This window comes from Amblyomma maculatum, chromosome 4, assembly GCF_055883805.1.
Source record: "Amblyomma maculatum isolate TAMU_Amacu chromosome 4, ASM5588380v1, whole genome shotgun sequence".
Taxonomy (NCBI): Eukaryota; Metazoa; Arthropoda; class Arachnida; order Ixodida; family Ixodidae; genus Amblyomma; species Amblyomma maculatum.
The window spans coordinates 20,943,626-20,963,555 of NC_139347.1; the positions used below are offsets into that span (position 1 = coordinate 20,943,626).

The window sequence follows — 19,930 nt, forward strand, 5'->3', positions numbered from 1 at the left end:
ACGGACATGTGTTCCTGTATTGTGTAGGGAACATCTTGTGTAGGCGGTCTGCTGGCGGAGACTGCAAGCAGGGACATTCCACAAGGTGACGTTAAGGATGCGACGTCCCGCAACCTGAAGTCGAGCCAAAAAAGGGCATAGGAAGGGATTGGCGCGCGATTTGCAAAATCGTGTCCGCAGCAGTTGTGGGTAATTGAGAAGTCGTAGAGGTTAATGAGTGATGTAAGTCGATAGAGGTTGATGTAGTGAGTGTGAAAAAATAATTAGGCCAAAGGGTAATTAGGTAATTAGAGGCGAAAATGAAAACGTAAATGCAAAATGGTCTCATTAGCGAATGGCTTGGCGCCACATTTGAATGTATCAAATACTAAAATAGTTAATTAAATCAGTCAGTCAGGGTTACGTCAAAGACGTGATGTCACGCAAGCTAAAGTAAAGTCAAAAAAGGGCATAGGAAGGGATTGGCGCCTGAGTTTGAGCAGTCTACCTTTCAACACGCAGAAGGAAAGAGCATGCATTTTGACAGCATCTAAAGATATCCACTGATGTGCTCACCGAGCGAAATTATCAGAGAACTTGCAAAGGGATGACGGCGCAGGAATGACAGGAATTTGAAAATTAGGCTGGAATTTTAAAACGCTGGTCAGTGAACTGCTAAGTGGACATGATGACACAACACCTCAAGGAATTGTACTGAATTCCTGAAGTTTCTTTCTTTAAGGGATCGATCACTGTTCAGAAGAAATTGGTGCTATTGCGTAGATCATTTCGTTTGGTTGTTTTCTGTAACCTGATGTCATTTGCTTCCCTTTTTAAACCACTAAATTATTGTTCTCGGTCAGTTTTCTCAATTAGATTACATTTCTGTTGACAAAACTGACAGAACTGCGGTAATGGGGGGGTGGTGCAGTGGTTAGACGCCCGACTACTGTCCGGAATATTCGGGTTCGAACCCGACCTCGGCGGCTGCATTTCGCTGGAGGCGAAACGAAGAGGCGTCCGTGTGCTGTGCGATGTCAGCGCACGTTAAAGATCCCCAGCGTTTCGCTGGAGGCGAAACGAAGAGGCGTCCGTGTGCTGTGCGATGTCAGCGCACGTTAAAGATCCCCAGGGGGTCGAAATTTTCGGAGTCCTCCACTACGGCGTCTCTCATAGCCTCAGTCGTTTTGGGACGTTAAACCCCACAAACCAAACCAAAGTTAATAAAGCCTGAACTCATTTCAGAAGCTTGGTAACTGAAAACTTCGCTAGAGCTGCACTGTGCACATTTTTAAAACTTTAGACAATTTGCCATCAGGCATAAGTTGGCGCTAGTATTATTCTACTGTGCGGCATTGCTGGCAAACGCCTTTCACTCAGTTTTCAGAAATGAGCGCCATTCACAGCAGTGAAACGTATAAACGTCTCTCTTTCCCTTCATATAGAGCTTGTCAAAGCCAATGTGAAATCTCGCGCACAGTCACTGTTCGGAGCAGGCCGCCTGCATACGAAGCGCATTTAAAAATTTGATCTTTCAGCCGTGCTGGTAAACTAAGTTAAGTTTCTAAGTCTTGTAAAAATGGGAACGTAAAACTTCGCCACTTCTCCGACTAGCAGGTGGACGGCTTCTCCGTTCTGCTGTTGTCCGGATATTTCATTCCCTCAACGAAATTTTTACATTGCAAGTAAGACATGCCCAAACGTGCTTTTTAATGCGACAGAGTTAAAGGCCTCGCTCTCCAGAAAATGCGGGCCGCTGTTAGCATCGGTATTGGGAGCGAAAAATCACGGGCCTAGGGGGTATAGTCGACAGCTGACGCACTGATTCTTCGTAAAAGTTGTGCGGCGTCGCGCGACATTGCCGATTTGGCAGGAGTTGCCAATCCGGAATTTTCATTTCAGTTGAGGGGACGAGGAGAATCGAACTCTCCAGGCCCCTTGCATGCCGAGTTAGACATGTTACCCATATGCCACACAGATGAATTCGTATGGCTTAAGTTAGGCGGGGCTCTGTAGCCATGTCGGACAGCCTTTCACATAATGTGGTAATTAACAACTGTATGCAAATAATGTATGTATCCTTCTGTGGTATTGGGTCTCCATTAAGGTTGACTTCAAGAGTGGGTCTGCTTTGGCGGGAGCTGTGTAGTACCAGCAACTCCGGCTTTTCGAGGGAGCAAGTAAGCCCGCAGTTAGCGGTGTAGGCTTGCACGATGGTTACGGCCTCTTGAAGGCGGTCCTCGATTTCCGCTGTAGAATAGGCCATAGTTCAAATAGCGATGTCATCTGCGTAGAAGGCGTACCGCAGATGCGATACCTGATTTAGCTGGGCTGGGAGTTTGATTAAAGCAGTTTGATTAAAGTAATATTGAAAAGTAAGGGTGATAGAACAGCACCCTGTGGCGTGCCGCGTGTGTCTAGCAGTATTTGGCTGGGTTGTGCCAGACCGAGGTCGGCATAGACGGTACGACCGTGAAGGAAATCTTTTACATATGCATAAGTTCTTGCACCGCGATTGATGTGGCTCATATTTTCCAAAATAGAGTGGTGCTTTACGCTATCAAACGCCCCCATGAGGTCGAGAGCGATCGTCCTGAAGAAAGGCTTTTTTCGGGGGGGAGGGGGGGGGGGGAGGGGCTACGACTTCTTCCTTAAGCTGGAGGAGTATATCTTGGGTGGATAGGCCGGGCCGGAATCCGAACATGGTGTGTGGGTACAAGTCATTTTTTTCAAGGTATCGGGTGAGCCTGATGTGTACCGCCTTCTCCATGACTTCCCCTACGCAGGAGGTGAGAGAGATGGGCCGTAGATTGTTAATATTTATGGGTTTGCCCTGTTTGAGGATGAAGTGCACCTCCGCAGTCTTCCACTCGTCTGGCAGCCGGCCTGTGCGCCAACAGCTGTTAATGTAATTCGTGAGCTGCGTGAGGGCTACGTCATAGAGATTGGCGAGGAGTCCCACCGTGATCTTGTTTTTCCCAGGAGCTGTGCCTCTGCGCATGGCTAGGATGGCGACCTGTATTTGTTTGATGTTGAATTCTGAATCTCGTTTGGCTGCCCATTATAGGGAGGGAGGGGGTCCGTGTCGACTGTGGTGCAGAAGTACTTTTGTTTTATGGTTTGTATGAGATCTCTATTGGAGCCGCGGTAACCGCGTAGAGCACTAGCAAGGTTCTTGCGTTGTTTGATTTTGGAGTTATTGGGATCGATGAGGCATCTGAGTAAGCTCGAAGTTTGTTTCGAGCTAAGGTTACCACTCAGGGAATCACATCTTTTCAGCCAATTTGAGCAAGGTTCCATGCATAGTCCTCCGCAGACCAATCTGACGGTGCCGACTTCTCGCAAATTGATTTTAGTCTGTGTACTATCAATACTCGATGCTACATTTGGTTTCCGCGCCAAGTGACAGCAGAAGACAGGGTGCAATGGCATGCATCCGTGTTTTTCTTGTGCTGTAGCAGACGTGCGTATCACATTTCGTCTACATTATTTTTAATATTACAATAACTGTATTTTTTTCTTACAGTACTGCCTGGACGAGCACATCTGAGAAGCATGTACACTTCAGCGTCAACAATAAAATAGTTAATAGCTTCAGGAATGTCTTCTGTGAGCGGGCCCATTTGGCGCGCAGTACGGTTATAGTGCTCTAGAATAGTACGGTCTGCTACAAATAGACCGACTATTTACACTGTGACGATAAACACGCAATATTATTGCTGCAAGAAACCTTTGAACAGTTGCAAATGCGTTTCAACCTGGGTTGCTACAAAATTTGTGAAAAGTAACAGCATAATAGTTAAGTTTCAGTTCAATTTTTGTGCCGCGAGGTGACGTGAAGCGCGTACGAGTAGGCGTGTTTCAATATGTGAACATGTATATGTCTACCAAGGCGTCTGAAAGGCTGTCTTACTAGACTTCTAAAGAATTTCAAAACACTAAGAGATTCTCTCTCGATTACGGCTAGCAGTAGTTAGGGGTAAATGCGGTAATGGCATGGAAAAAGGCAAAATTATTTTATGAATAATGGCTACACTGCTGTCTTCAATCGAGTTTTGTGGTGGTACCACATGCATGCAATGTTTCCAGCCTCAGTGAGTTTTGTATTATGAAGTATTAGGTAAATCCTCAAATATATGAGCCCCCCTAAAAAGTTTCGTAATTCGTGTTGCCAAAGAATTATCGCCTTAGATTCGAACAAATGCGGTAGATGGCTACTCCTTTTGCTAATGAACAGCCGTAGCTGACTCCACATTTCAGTCAATTTCCAGAATATGAAGCGATATGGTTACTCTTTCGAGATAGATACGCATTCTTGAGGTATCAATGAACATCATGACTCCAGGTTGTAGCCACAGGTTTTCGTTCCCTCTCACCGATGTAACTACATATAGGGGGAGGAAAGCCTCGATGCTTCCCCACGCATTGAGGAATAAAAATAAAGGGTACAAAAGAAGATGTGTAATTACGGTTGTCAGTACAATGTCCCAACGTTTAAATGATTTCACAAGTGGTGGCGTGTCGAATCGCTGCAGCATGCGGCAAAACTTTGTGGGCAGTCCAGCTCAAAAAACAAAAAACAAAACAAATTATACTCTTCTGCTCGCTCCAGGGTTCCTTGGTAGCGACTGATGCACTTCTGAGAAGTTCAGATAGAGCAACAGTTGTTAAATATGGACATCGTCCTGTGATCCGGTAGCACAGGGCAAAATGGGGTGACGGGGCGTCTGAGGTCATCCATACCAGGACATGTGCATATTCCTCCAACACGGATTCCGCGGCTAACGCTGAAATAGTTTAGGCGCTGCTTTTTGCCGGTCTCAAAAAGACATCTGTTTAAACGATGTAGTTTCACTTGGCGGTTATAAGTGTCCTTTTATCGATGCTCAAGCATGGAGGCGACAAACGTTGAAGCCGCGTCCGTGGTAGTTCTCAGCCAAAAATCACCGAAAAGGAAGGCCACAAAGAATGCTTCCTACACGAATGCTATTTATCCCAGTGCAAGGTGCGCACTCTGCTGAATGTCGCATCCTCTCAGTACTTGCCAGTCACTTTGTTATGACAGCCTGATCACCTTGTTTTCACTTAGCAGGGTGAACTTTGCAGTCACGGCATTGCCCCGGCAGTCGTGACCTTTGCAGTCATTGTATTGGACCTGCTTCGTACAAAGCAGCAACACTAGCAATCGTCCATAAGGCCATAGTAGAAATCATCGGAGACTTGATGCTCATGTTTTTTTTTTTTTTTCACCTGTCATTTTGTATCGATGATTTTCTGGCGCGCTTTCAAGGCGTTATACACTATCATTCCGAGAACCGGTTCTATCGGGATCAAGGCCAGAGCATGTAACTCAATGCTGGCAGTACTGGTAGCGACGTGCGTGTAGGATCGCGGAACCGACCACGGAATTCAAGGATTATGTTTCCACTGGCAGAAATACTATATTCTTGCCAGGCTGTGTCATATCACAATCATATTTGGTCAAGCAGGTTGTCGCCTCTGGGGTTAAACATTAACAGCGCTCACCACTCGCTTACATCGTAGACAGCGTTGTATCGATAATGATGGTCTGTTAGGGACAGTGCGCTCACCGGACTGGGATTTTTCTGTTTGTCGACTTCGGCGGAGCCTTTCTGGAACCTTGTCCAGAAGGCGATGCTTATGCCACCGACTTCGGTTTGCTATATATAATGTTCGCGAGCTGAACGTGGCTAGTCATTTTTGCCGTTCATGCATATTTAATGAGATCGACTGCAGTAGGCTGGCAGGGTTGTTAGAAAATATTGGCTCTGGCAGAGAGAAGCTTGAGACACATGATCGTGGCCTTAACATTTTGTTTCGCGTGCCGCAGCCATAGTCGGCAAGCAGTAATGACATAGAATGGCCAATAAAAATGAGATGGGTCCGGAATGACAATAATGACTACACGTAAGAATGGCTACTGAAGTTCAGCACAATGATGCGTTGAGATTTCCTTAAACTGAGTGCCTGTAACTGAGATGAGTGCCTGTATTGAAATATGGATTCCGGTCCGATAGCGAAAGATGAGTGCAAAGATGAGCGACTTCTCCAGGTTCGCCGCAGGAGGGTGGTGTGATGTGGCGAGTTGACGAAAAGATGATTGGTGACCGGTGAACTTCAGGGATGATGCATTATTCAGGTTTGGCAACGGGCAGGGCCTTAGTGTGCGCCCGTTGCTTTTTGTAGTCGTAGTGAGTGAGCGGCTGATGGAACCAGTCAAGGTCGCTGGGCAGGTGGTAGCGCATCACCGTCGTGATGAGCATAACCGGTCGCGCCCGCTCCGTGGGCTTACCCGGTAGAAACATCTCTCGCACGTTGCTCGGGATATACGCGGGGCCGGTGAAGAGCTCCTGCGACTTCGAGCACTGGACGACGCCCTGGATCAAGATCACGTCCAGCACTGCTTCGTCCAGCGTGAAATCGATCGCGTAGTACAGGTTCGGCATGATACCGTTCTCCAAGAACCGTTTCAACTTGTCGTGCGTCCATTCCTGCGCAATATGGCGCAAAATGTGAAAAGAGGCTTGGAACGTTGCAATTTCCTTAAATTAATTGCCAAAAAAACATATCATCATCAGCTCCTCTACGATCACTGCATGGTTACGCTTATTACGTGTCAATTTTGTCATTAGCAAGCCGCAGTCCTTATAAGCAATCATGATTCAGCTAGGATCACGCAACACCGCCCTTTTTTCGATGCTCGCCGCTTAGTGTAGACAGCGCAGAAATTGTGCTAGGAAAGGTTTTGTGCACAAATTACAAGATCCGTCTGCTACGCATCGACTGCCCGCAATTCTCGTACCCACCATTGTCTGCGTCGGGTGCAACAGCTAAATAATCTCACTGTGTGGTTAGCGCTGTGAGTTACGAGTGTACCCGCGACAGCTTGTATTTTATCATCATCATTATAATCCGGACTATCCGCACTGCAGGCCCCTCCTATATTACTTCAATTCACCCGATTCTGTGCTAGCTGCATTCACTTGACCCCTGCGAACTTCTTAAAATCATCCGCCTGCCGAAATTTCTGTCACCGAGGTGTCTGACACCTACCACATGGTGTAGGCCTGCCAGAAAAACCCATCTTTGCCCCCTATCTCCAACCCCACCCGAGAGAACTGGGAGGCGACCCTGTCCGGCTGCTGCACCCTAGAGGCCCAAAAGGTCTTAACGCAGCGCGCCCGGGCTGCGGCAAACGCCAATGGAGTGCCTGTCTAGGCATCCCACCTAGTGTATATACCTATATGTATTATAATAAATGTTTTCACCACCGCCACCACCTGCTAGGCTTTCTTTCCATTGAAAGTGAATTTGTTATTTTAGTCACCATAGATAATCCTCTCTACGCACTACCCGCCCTGGCCATGCCCGTTTCTTATTGTTTTCCAATACAATGTAATTTTTATTTCGCGATATGCTAAAGTAAAAGATTGAGTGACATATATATTTGTATAGTTGTAGTATAGTTATGGAGCAACTAGTTTTCCTCTGTTCCTACCGCAACGATTCGAGAATCCCTTCATCGGCTCCTAGTACTGCTCTCAGACGGCACATACGTCGGAATGGCGAAAGCGTCGGACGAAAGCATCGAGCGGCCAGTCATAGATATCAAAATAGCAGGACCTGCCATCGGCGATATCACCACTCGCCGGATGCTGTCTAACCATGGCTGCATCATGCATTTAATGATGAGGAGCTTCGCTAATGGGCCAATAGTGCGGCCGCTTCCCATGTGAGCTTGAAAGCCGGGGATTTGCCACCTAACAACAGTGAACAATGCTAGAAGACGAAAAGGATCCAGAAAATGGGAAATGGCACCTCATGGGGCACGACCACCCAGTGCACTGTTACGCCATTGCAAAATGCTCACTTGATATCGTCGCTGGTTGACTAGCACGGCGAGGCCTACTCGGATGGCGACGCTGAACCACATGCGGTACACCAAATTTGGCGGCTCGGGATTCTGTTCGACGAGCAGCGTCATCTCTTCCATGGGTATGCAGCACATCTCGACGTCCGTCTCGCAGACGCAGCGGCACACCGAGGGCTTAGCCGTGAGGAAGCCCAGCAGACCGAGCGTATCGGGCGCCACCAGGTAGTCCTGGAAGGCACCTTCGCAGAAGTAAAAGTGAGTCGAGTCCGAGTTGGCCAGATGAACAGGGTTTGCCCACGGCTCCTCGTTGCAACCGCTGACACGGACGATCCCCGAGCAGATTATGAAGACGCACTCGTGCAAGTTGTTTTTCTCCACGAGCAGCTCGCCCTCCCTGAGGTATTGGTAGAAGGACTTGAGCAGACGTGGCACAACGTCATGGGATAGCCACGGAACGCTGAGCATAGTGTTGAAGGCTGCGTTCCCAACAGCGACGTTTGTAGGCATGCCGTCTGCTCGTTGGATCATCCAGGAGAGGTTTTCGTAGAGCAAACTGAATTGCTTTTCGTCCAAAAGGCCGCCCTCGTGGAGCTCGTTGAGTCCGTCGAGCGCCTTGTTGAGGATTCTGCGCGCTGCCTGCCGGGTTTTGGTGGCGACCTCGATGTTGGGGTAGCGCTGCTGTATATCGACGACGTTCTTGAGAGTTTGCAGTTTATTGTAACCGCTGTTCTCGCGTATGGCGACGGCCAGGTGCGGCGTCGTGACGAAGCGGAACACTTTGGCCATGGCTTCATCCTCAGCGGTAATGTACGCCCAGCTGAGGTCGTACGCGTAGAAGAGCTTGCGGTTCAGTATCCCGTCCAAAAGGTCCCATATCCACACAAAGAGTACCACGCGCCTCTGCAGCGTCTTGAAGGTGCGGCAGGAGATGAGCGTTATGAAGCTTATTTGCAGGAACGTGACTACCTGCGTGCTGTTGATGACCTGCTTATCGGTCTGCACGGATGCCATGCTGATCAACACAAACTCTGTGACAACCAGGAAGTACATGATGACGTCCATCTGCTTCCATATGTCCCGTCGCACGTGCAGCATGCCTACGTTGTAAACAAGCAGGACCATCTCGAGAGAGTACAACAGCACGTACACGCCTTGAACCGAGGTGATGACAGATATCAGCACCTCGTACTCTGCTGGCTCGGCGGTCTTTTGAATAAGAAAAACTGCGAGTCCGCTAAGTAGCAACACGAAGCCCAGCGCCACGAAGCCGACGAGCACATGGTACCAGCCCTCCTTGAGCATGCTCGAAAGTACGCCCACCTGTTCCTCCTCTTCGTCATCTTCAGTGCGCGAGCGGGTGGAGCGTGTTTGGCGCTTCTCGATGGCTTCACTGCCAGCGAATCGCAGTACCAGGTCTTTCAAGCGGTAAATCCAGTCAGAAACGGTTATGTAGGGCTTCATCATGGAATAGTCGAGGTAACATTCCTTCTCCATGGGGTACTGCAGAGCAGCTAATATGGTGGTCTTCGTCTTGTTGTGGATCATGCCGTCCTCGTATTGTTTGTTGTAGCACACATTCTGCAGTCTTAGGATAGAACAGCTGGCCTTCTTTGCGGCCGCGTTTCGGTAGACGCGGGCAGGAATGTACGTGTCTGTCTGTTCGGCATGCTCATCGTCTTCGGCACCGGCGTACGGGTTGTCGATGTAAGTATGCATTTGCACCCACTTCCAGTCAGCGCCCGAGAACTTTTTGTCTCTACGCTGGTAGCTCGTCGATGAACGCGCAGTGTTTCGTAGGGCCATTATCACCATGTTCATATTCGCTCTCTCAACGTCCGACAGCGTCAGCAGCCCAAGCATAGACATCAGCTTTGGAAGAGTGGTGGTGTTGAGGACTTGCACGAGGAACAGAGTACCCATACGGACAAACTGCTCCTTGAGGGCAAATTCCAGGTTCACTGTGGGAAAAGCCCTCGTGAGGTCGAGGGCTATCATAACGGCACCTTTGAAGTTTGCCCAGGCCACTATCAGGCATTGCTGCCAACTCAAATCGTATCCTACGGACGCCAGCAGAGGGTACAGCACGATTGTCGCCACGAACCTGACGCCAATCTTCGCCACGTACGCGTTTATCGGACTCATGATTTCGTGCCAGCCTAGGTACTCGCGCGTATCGCGGCCAATCCGGTACGCCGAGAGGAACACGATGACTATGCTGTAGCTGTATCTCACAAGCATCCAGAACTTCTTCAACGCAATAGGGTTGTGTACAGTGGCTCCCGAGTGGGCGCTGGCTGTGAGCGCCATTGAGACGACAGTGGTGATTCCAGCGCCGTAGAGATATGCTTCGGCGAAGGCCCAAGTGGCCACCACGCTGGTCACGCTTACAATGAAAGAGACTGGCATGTCTTGAGAGAGTGCGATTGTCGCCATGGCCAGTATGTGACCGAAGGCCTTGCCCAGCAGCGGTCCCACCAACAGTGTGCATCCCATAGTGTTCATGAAGGAATAGACAGTCAGCCTCTCCGGTAAAGTGCTGAATCGATAGGCCATCCACAGGAAAGTGACACCAACCAGCGGCTCACCCATGATTATGGTCTCCAGGATGTGGGAACGAGACGAAGAGAGGGAGTTTATGTCCGAGACAAACATTGGCTCTGGGCAGCAGGTGAGCAGGCTGATGAGCACAGTCTCTGCCAGGTTCTGCTTCTCGGCGTCACGCGTGCCCGACATGTACAGCATGAACAGGAGGGTGCTGAACAAGAGTCCACCGAAGCCGAGCAACACACACTGCCAGAAGCACTGCTTGAAGAGGTGGTAGCGCATGTTGAAGGCACCTGTGAACATCAGCATCGGCAGGTACAGGAAAAGCAACTCTCGGATCTGTGCATCAGTGACTGGCAGCAGGTTTTCCTTGAGATCATAACGGCTAACGAGGCGGCCTGCGCCGAAGCCCAGGGCAACGATCACGGCTATCACGGGGATGTTGACGATGCGTCGGAGAGCGCGGCACAAGCCAGCTACAACGGCTACCAGCAATACCATGATGACGCTCATCTGCCTGTCGCGAAGGCTCAGCTGGCCTTGGTATGTTTCACCAATGAGGGAATTCATTGCTGAATCGTTGTCCTCAGGTCACCGGGGAAGAACGGCCCGCGCGGCACAGATGCTTGGTCAGGGATCTCGTGGAAGCTCGAGCGCATGCACCCCCTTCGTCTTTGACACGATATCTATGCTACAGTTCTACGCTAAACCTAGGGGCTTCGGGCTGCAATAATCATCAGCTCAACCAGCAGCTACATAGGCGCAATAAAGGCGCCTATATTCCTACATACCGTAAATGGCAGGCAGATGCGCCCATTGCGTGTCCTATTTTTGTTTTGTTTTGCTGTGGTATATGTTTCAGGAACATTTTGCAGCAAACGCGTGATGATGTGATGATATCCGTGTACTTACCCTCACAAATGTTTTTCTTTCAACTGAAATATGAGATTTTTTAGACCTTGTTCCTTAGTTATTAATATTTACGGCACCAGTTGTGGGAGTTAATAGTGGTAACTGTACCCCCTCCTTGGCGTAAAAGCTCGTTGATGCAATATATGATTTTACTTCTGCTAGACTGCAACATAGATTAATGGTATTGCAGTTGCCTTCAAAGTGTTTCACGCGTTACAGCATGACAATATGCATGCTTTGCTGCAAGAACACGAAAACGTCAACGTTTTGTGCAAAATCAAAGCCTTTGCCAGAGCTTGCAATTATGTACTTTTTGAAGCAATAAATGAATAAATAAACTCAAAATAAATTCTGACCATCGCTTTGCTTATGCTGCTACGGTATTACTAGTGATCTTATGATGTTGTGATCGATAAGTCAAGTGGACACCACGTCCACGTGTCAGTTTTGTACGCCTCTTCGTTAAAACGATAAAAGAAAATAGAGAACAGGCTTAAGAAGCCGTCAAAATAGTGTTAGAATGGTCAGAACCCAAATTTGCGCAGAATCGGCTCGAACGAGCAGTGACAAAAACTTAGGGATCGTGTAAGTATTCTTAAGATATGATGCGAGAGCGATGCCGTATGCATTGTTACTAAAGTACCTATGATATGCCAATCAGTAGTCCTAGTTAGTAGTGGCAGTACTAACTAGTACAGCTGTGTCGTAGGGCTACTTACAGTTACTAACTTGTATAGTAGCCCGGCTACTTGAGCGCTGATAGTAGTGTCAGAACCTTTAAAGTCATTAGAAGGACTTTAGTAGTGCTAATTGATTGTTTTATTTTGAATAACTACTGCTTTCATGCAATGCGTAGCACCCATTCATTCCATTTCACTAGGTGTTCGCATGAGACCTCCAAACTATCGCAGTGAACAAACGCTCCACAGTAGAGTGGAGGTCGAGATCCCAACTCGCGATAAACAGGATGACTGTTCGATTCCATTAGACCACTTTGTCTTTCATCGAAATTGCTATTCTTTCTCTTGGAACACTTTGTAATGCTCTCCCTGCGGATGGCGTCACAACATTACAACCTTCCCGATGTCACCTTCTATCCGACGCCAACTCGGGTACGCGAAATTCCCTGCGTGATGGAGCAGTTGACAACGTCACACGGTCACATGACCTAGCCGAGCGCTTATTGGTATGGTGGTGTGTGGCGGGATTAGATAACATACCTTTCTCGACCAATATGGGAAATTCCGGCTTTTTCCCGTAGTACTGAAAAGTTGAAAATGTATTTCCAATAATATACAGGAAATGGGCATCGGGCGAAAGGCTTCAAGGATAGTTTGAGAGATGCCCAAGCCCAGTAAAGGAAGAGAAACAGGACATGTGTGTACTCAAGGAGAACATATACATATAGAACATGAAAATTAAGTAGTAGGGAAAGAGCACGAATATATAAATTAAACAAGCAAATTAAATACTAGGACAGTAATTAACGGCCAACGGCCGTCTAACGTATGCACGCAACGTGGCAAAACGTAAAGACAACGAAAAGTGATCATACTCATGACAATGTTCACCTATAGGCAAGGAACGGAAAGTACAGAAAGACAATGCGGCTTTGATGAAATGTAGTTTAAAGTCCTTAGTGGGGGCAGTAAAGATGTTTGAGTTCCTGTAATGTGGACTGTAATGATATCATACGTGCTGTTTGACTCAGATTGCGACACTGTGGCTGCCACCACAAACTTCCACAATATTTCCAGTTCATGTCACCAATTGTCATCTGCCAGCTATCCATCGAATCAGCTACAAAGTTCACAAATTTGTATCTAGCTCGATGGCATCGCAAGATCTCGTGACCTGACCGAGCTCTGATTGGTCGGTGTAGTGACATCACGAGAGCTATAGGTCTCGGGGATTTGGTGTGAGGCAATGCTAAAGAATAGCAGAGATTTTGCCGCAGCGTGGCTTCAAACTACAGGCGGAGCAGCGGTTCCAAATAGCACCCAACATAATCCGGCCCTTGGATGATCAAGGCAGGCTACATCATTTTTGGTCACAATATAGGTGAAACGTATATAGGCTCCGTAAAACTAAAAAAATACTTTTCAGGCTTCTTATATCAGCTTTTCTATGGGGTTCGGTTTGTAATATTGTGTGCATTTACTAGTAATCTATTTATTTTAGCCTCTTTCCGCGATGACCTGCTTGAATGAAAATTATTCAGCCGCAGTGCAGAGTAAAACAGACTCGATTAAGGCAGAGAGACCAGACAGTGCTCACAGGGATAGAATATTCAATGCAGTTGCACTAGCTCCGCTGACCTTGTACACGGAACCGTCGGTGGGAACTTGAAGATAGAGATCACACTCTTCTTAAAAATTCTCGAGCACGACGACAGCCTATCTGCCGGCGGAATACTGAGTGTCTGATCTTAGTCCAAATGCTTTAGTATTTCAGCTATACAGCACGTCGCTGTAGGCTGGAGTTACGGCGTCAACGTTTGATGCTTCGAAACGAGAAGTGCGAAGCGCAATGCCGTATTTCGATCTGGACGTGACGACACATATAGCGCTCCGCCTCTCTGGTGCAATACTGAGACAGCCGCCAGAGCTCTATGATGTTTCGGCTAACGACTAAGGGTTGATCGGTCTACAAATTAGAATGCAAGAGCTGAAGACTGACACTCTCTTCCGGCTTCTTTTTTTCACCATTGCCCTGGTGAATTGGAAATCTCACTTGGTTCGAACGCAAACATCTAATCACGATGAATGATTTAAATTTGGCATAAATTATTCGGAGGAGTGGTGCTCCAGCTATACGCATGATGGCACCAAAGGTGCGAAAGGCCGCTGCCAGAATCGAATAGCTCCCGTCATTGTCCTGAGCTATTCATTTTGTTGCGAAAGCAACACTACACCACCCAGCTCGGCTCGTCGCGTATGCTCGTATGCCGTAGCCTAAAATGGCAGGAGCTGCCAACTTGGACTCTCGTTTCACATGGGACGGTTATGTCAGAATCAGCCTGCCAGGACCCACGTTACCCCTACAGGCCACTAAGGCACGTTCATACGGCTTGGTTAATGCAGGGCTTTATTTGTGGGCTGGTAGCCTACGCTATCGCGTCATACCCTTAAAGGCGCTACGCCTTTAAGCCCATATTTAGATGCAATAAACGCATTTACCACCACCACCTAAAACGCCGGTGAAATTTGATGCGTTCAACGGAACGCTGGTTGTGTTCGATGCAACGCTCGGTCGCCCGCAGCCAAACCTTTCGCTCCACACTCGTATATCGTAGCCACAAATGGCAGGCGCAACGAAACCCTCAGGAGACGGCGTACAGAAGAAACGGATGAAGAGCGCGCTGCATGTCTCGAGTAAAGAAGGAAGAGGGCTTTGACCTGTTTAATCGTTCAGCCTGGATACGTCGATGGTCGGCGCGCAGACTTTGCACAAAGAGTGGGCGAGCACGAATCGGCCACGCTAGAGTTTCACCGCCGCTTCACGAACAACCCCTTTGGAAGTGAGTGTTCTGTGTGAGACCGGCTGTGGCATAAAAATGATCTAACACGAGTGAGTTAACTTATGCATTCGACTCTTCATTTGGCCACAAGCGTAGCCATGCAGCCGTTGCCTTCGCAATTCAACTAGGGTTAACCAGAGCTAAACCACAGCCAACTTTTTATACCATTATTTCTTTTCCTTATGGAAATGTAGTCATTGCCGAGATATAGAGGGCGAACCGTTTGCTTCTAAGGTCTGCAACGGGTATCCTGGAACACCTAAGTTATAGAGTGAGGATGATGAGATTCTTCGCCACCAATGAGGTAGCAAACGCTGGAGATAAGCAACGAGCCCCACTACTGAGGGCTTAGAAGCAATGCCCTTGGGCTGCATGTTTTGGTGAAGGCTGTACATGATTATATATATATATATATATATATATATATATATATGCTTCATATTGATTGCAGTTTTGTTTTGATTCGATGTTTTGGCAGGAGTCCTGCCTCGGATTCTCTTTATATATATATATATATATATATATATATATATATACACACACACACTTTGTTCTTACGCTACAGCCGCTGCTCAAAAAAAAAAAAATATACGCTCATTTGGGCTAGATGGTGTGTACTATTTGAGGGATAAAGTAAAAAGCGCCAAACTGGAGTAAAACACAAGACCGACGCAAGACGAGCGTTATTTTCCTCTCGCTTTATTCACTACCAAGGTACCAAATGCCGGCGCTTTTGAGGAGCACTGAAGGAAAATAGAAGTTGGCCTATATCAGTGTCGAATACGCCATCCTATTCACAGAGGCCGCTTTGACCGATAATGGCGCTTTGTAAAGTTGGGAAAGCGCTCACCCCCCCCTCCCCGTACAAGTGTCCCGGACAGGTGTCACCTTCACCGGACGAATTGTGAAGCAAAATGGTTGCGTGGACATCGCCGGTTGTGTGCGGACCTTGGACGCTGAGCCAAGCCGCCATTGAGTTCAGAACGGTGACAACCCATCTTTCCCGGCCAAGACGTCATGTCCTTGCCGAAAATCTACAGCACGAAGTTTTTTTTTTTTCGTGGACAAATGCATATTTTGTCGCTGAACAGACGTCAGATAGCCACAAAAATAGTAACGCGCAGTGGTCTTGAGCACCTCTTTAGGCGATGTTCCTGGCCACTTAGCGTATACAAGCTAACTATATAGGGCCACTCTTAGAAAAACAACGCGCGATCGAACAGCAAGGCATATATAGAACATCTACGTCTCGATTCTTCTGGTGTAGGGCTTCTGTAAATCTTCGCTACTTGTACTGTGCGTACGCGGATCTTTGTCGCCACTAGAACACAAGGATGTTGGTCGTCACGCTCACAGTCCAGCCTGCAGTACACATAAAGAAAGAAGCAAATGTGAAAGGATGTTGGGATCGGCGTCGAGGGAGACACTTGCCGGGCTTCTTGGGGGAGGCGCGGCCGAGAATTGCGGCCGCAGGAAATGAGGGAATAACTAGAAAGGCTGTCTGTGTGGCCTTACCACGACGGTTGGCATAAAAGCGCAGCAAGCGGCCCGCACTCGACCAGAGATCTCTCAGCTAGCCAGCCAGCGAACCAGCCTGCCTGTTCTCCGGCACCGGACGGAACACGCGTATTTCTCGATCAAGCATCGGTTCGAGTCGACGAACAAAACCTAAGGTGAGTGTTTGCGTAGGCTTACTGAGTTACTGGCACTTGCTTACAACAGGACCCGGTGCGTCTTGTTCAACTCTTTTTCCCGGCATTTCTTGCTCGCGTCCCATATCAAGTGGGTAAAAAAAATACTCGCTGAAGTAAGACGGAGGAGCCCACTGGCAGGGCTTCGAATACAGTACTATAAACTCGCTCGTGGACGTCAGGTTAGACTAGGTTAGGAAGATAACAAGGGAGCTATAAGGGTTTCATTTCGAGTGGACGCTTGGCCTCGCCCACGACCTCGCCGCAAGGCAGATGGGTGAGGAGGGGGAAAGGAGAATAAGTCAAGATGCTAAGAGCGGTGTTGTAAATTGTCTTCTGTTCGAACGCGTTCGTAGGTACTAAGTTGACGAATACAGCACAACATTCAATAGTAACCAACATGCCGCAGTGGAGTATGAGCTTTTCAAGACAAGTGAACTACAGTATTTGGAACACTGGTAGCACACACAGCCTGTGTGATTAGTTAGCTCGGAATCGCGCGTTTCAACGAGGCTGCATTAATGCAGGTTGTACACGGTGGCAGCCCAGCTAATCGTCGATATTTAATTGGGAATAATACGTGTTTTTCGATATTTCAGCAGCCATGAGCTAATTTCGCTAGGCTAGAAAAAACAACAACTAAACACACGTGGTCAACGGGGTTGCCTTAGTCCATAGTTCTACGCTTGCTCTTGTGGAGCATGTGTTGTGCAACTGCAGTTAAATTTCTTTTTTCTGCTAGCATGTTCGTTGGTGTAATGCGCGGCTCAAGTTTCTTTCTTCCGCTTTTTTTTTGTCAAGAGAAGTAAAAGGCTCACAATCTTCTCCAAGTTTCACAGCGTTCTTCCAACGCGGCACAGTTTCTCCATTTGTGCGAGCATAAGTGCGAGATGGGCAATCGTCAAAAGTTGTGGTCAGCAAAAAGTAATATAAGGCACAGCATAGACAATGAAGTACTCAAAAAATGATGACGCCATTGACTGCAAGAATACAAAAACAACGCCTCTGTTTAGGTAGCGTCAAAAATAGTTGTTAGGAAGCGTGTACATCTGCTCTGGAAATATGTAAGGATATCATTCCATTACTTTAACAAAACTTGAAAATGGGCTAGATGGTGCATTGCAACTTGGCGAAAGATAATAGCGCACAGGATGACACACAGAAGTGAAGAAGATACAGGACACGCGCTAACTCTCATCTGATTTATTTGCAGCAACAGCAGCAAATAAATGCTGAAAAGGAGACATGCGCATTACATATCAATATGAGAAAGACAGACTCAAAACAAGGAATATTACAAAACACGACAACAATCTGTGTTTTGTAATATTCCTTGCTTGAATCTGAACAAAGAAAAATCTTTGAAGTTTCCTGGTTGTCGTTTTACTCTTCTACTCTCCTCCTCTCACGACACTCAGGGCCAAGAAATGGCAGCTGTGTCAGCTACGGCCTTCGCCCTGGCGCTCCTCCTGGGAGCATTCCTTCAGGCATGCCATGCCGAAGAGGGTTTCTTCAGGAACCGCGGACCGGTATGCTGTGGCTCGCATCTGCTACCGGCATATTCCTTAAGAGCGTCTAAACCTGGCCCACTTGGTACATATTTAAATCTGGTCAAACAGGCTAATAACGCTATGTAAAAAATGCACATAGTCGTCGTTGGCAACTTTCTATTAAGCATTCTAGGCTCATTCAAAATTATCTGTAATGAAGAGTTATAGCATCCCTAATGAGTTCCTTGCTTTTCCAATAGATCATTTTATCTTTGAATGATCTACGCTGGCATTTTGAAAGCCGTGGACTGTTTATGAAAGAGTTTATCTTGTATTTGTTATGATGCACTGTACATTATTTTAACCGAGTGTGATCGCGCTGATCAGGCATATAAGAGAAAAACTGGCTGCTCCCAGACTGACCATAGCGCCATAATTGAGACAGATACTGTGCCCAGTGTACAGTGGCAGTCTCAGCTATAATTTAACAAGGTCACCGCTCCCGTTGGTGCATATGATGAGAGTTTGATTTCTAATGGCCCAAGGGCGATTTGACAAGAGTGCCACGGCTAAAGTGAAAAGGTATATTTTCTCAAGCTGTTTACACCCAGTAAAGGCGAACAATTGGCCAGGGAAATACTGGTCCCCATTTAGAATCTGATAATACAGATCGAAGCCCTTAAATGGGGCGGGTGCTCAGACACGGAGTCACTGCACCTAAATGATACGCATGTTTCTGAAAAATGGGCAGTTATTAGGACAAATACTGCAGCAAGGGCGGCTATAGGTGCTAGCTTACTTGGTGTTTTACAATGGCGCTAAGAAGATGTTTATAGACACTTTTGTGCTCCAGATGCTATGTCTGCCTGCTGGTTTCTTTCTTCTCTTGTGTATATACATTGCTTTTTTTCACTTGCGACAATTTGACATGGCGTTTACATGCTGCGATGAGTCCATCACGCATGCTGTGGTTCGCCTGCACACTCCTGCAGATGCCGGACTCGCTGCAGACGTTGCTGCACGGCGAAGGCGAGACGCAGGTCCTGGCCAAACCAGACTCGTTCAAGGCGCCAGCCGCAAGCAGCAACGGCCCCGTACCCGTTGGCGAACTCGAGCTGCCGGTACTGGCTGCAGCGCTCCCGCAGCACGACTGTCACATCGAAGTGCAAGTGGTGAGCAGTGCTGGTTTGTCGTTGCACATCCAGAGGGCGCAGTGTATTGTACTAGTATACCTGCATACCACAAGGGAAGAAGGGGGGCATGTAGCAAGAAGCTAGCTGTTATGAATACTATGTACCTCCAGTATATAGTTGGTGGTTCTAAACATGAGGCTGAGGTTTAGTGTTGTCTGACTCCCGCGTAGCATTTACGGAAGCGAGCAATGGGCAGGACAGCGCATGCCGACGAAGAAAAACAGTGGCACGTACCGGCCATGCTGCAAGCACTTATATTGAACCTCCGTATAGGCTGGGGTGGTTGTAACATTGAATATAACTTTCTAAAAGAGATCGTGAGCGGTGGATTTTTACGTACCAAAGCCACGATTAGGGCCATGAGGGAGGCCATAGTGCACGACCGCGAAGCAATCCTGACCAACTGGGGTACTTAAGGGTGTAGTTGCACCGCAAAGCGCAGGATCGTTTTTTTTTTTATTTCGCCATCAACGTGATTCGGTCATCGCGGAGACAAATAATGCGGTCGACACTGCATTTTTTATGTGAGCATGAATACGAAAAAAAAATATGAATGCAGATTTCAAGCTTCAGTTTACAGCAGTAAACAAAAAAGTGAGCAGCACTGTTTCGTATTTTGATTGGCTAGAACGTGCAAATACCATTAGACATTTTGTTTCTTCACATCATGGGTCTCTAGAATACTACCGAGGCAACAAAGGACTAAT

General features: G+C 47.6%; 2 protein-coding genes across 2 annotated transcripts in view; one reads left to right on the forward strand and one right to left on the reverse strand.

The window, feature by feature from the left end:
* Positions 1–6,131: 6,131 nt before the first annotated feature.
* LOC146190471 (sperm-specific sodium:proton exchanger-like) lies at positions 6,132–10,987 on the reverse strand. Its single transcript, XM_084600167.1, has 2 exons — positions 7,871–10,987; positions 6,132–6,491 (listed from the first exon to the last, which is right to left on the reverse strand). Exons 1-2 carry the CDS (start codon positions 10,985–10,987, stop codon positions 6,132–6,134), a joined length of 3,477 nt encoding a protein of 1,158 aa, XP_084456293.1.
* A 5,447-nt stretch (positions 10,988–16,434) lies between these two features.
* Positions 16,435–19,930, forward strand: part of LOC146190472 (uncharacterized) — a 4,569-nt gene continuing 1,073 nt past the window's right edge. Inside the window, exons 1-3 of the mRNA XM_084599796.1 lie at positions 16,435–16,522; positions 17,959–18,069; positions 19,023–19,202. Coding sequence (XP_084455922.1) covers positions 17,968–18,069; positions 19,023–19,202 — 282 coding nt within the window. The 5' untranslated portion in view covers positions 16,435–16,522; positions 17,959–17,967. The remainder of the gene's footprint in view (positions 16,523–17,958; positions 18,070–19,022; positions 19,203–19,930) is intronic.

Excerpts from the sequence above, each read along its gene's own strand:
- LOC146190471 (XM_084600167.1), bottom strand. The coding sequence starts at position 10,987 with ATGAATTCCCTCATTGGTGAAACATACCAAGGCCAGCTGAGCCTTCGC. Across the intron at positions 6,492-7,870 it reads TCAACCAGCGACGATATCAA|GAATGGACGCACGACAAGTT; the intron begins GTGAGCATTTTG and ends CATATTGCGCAG.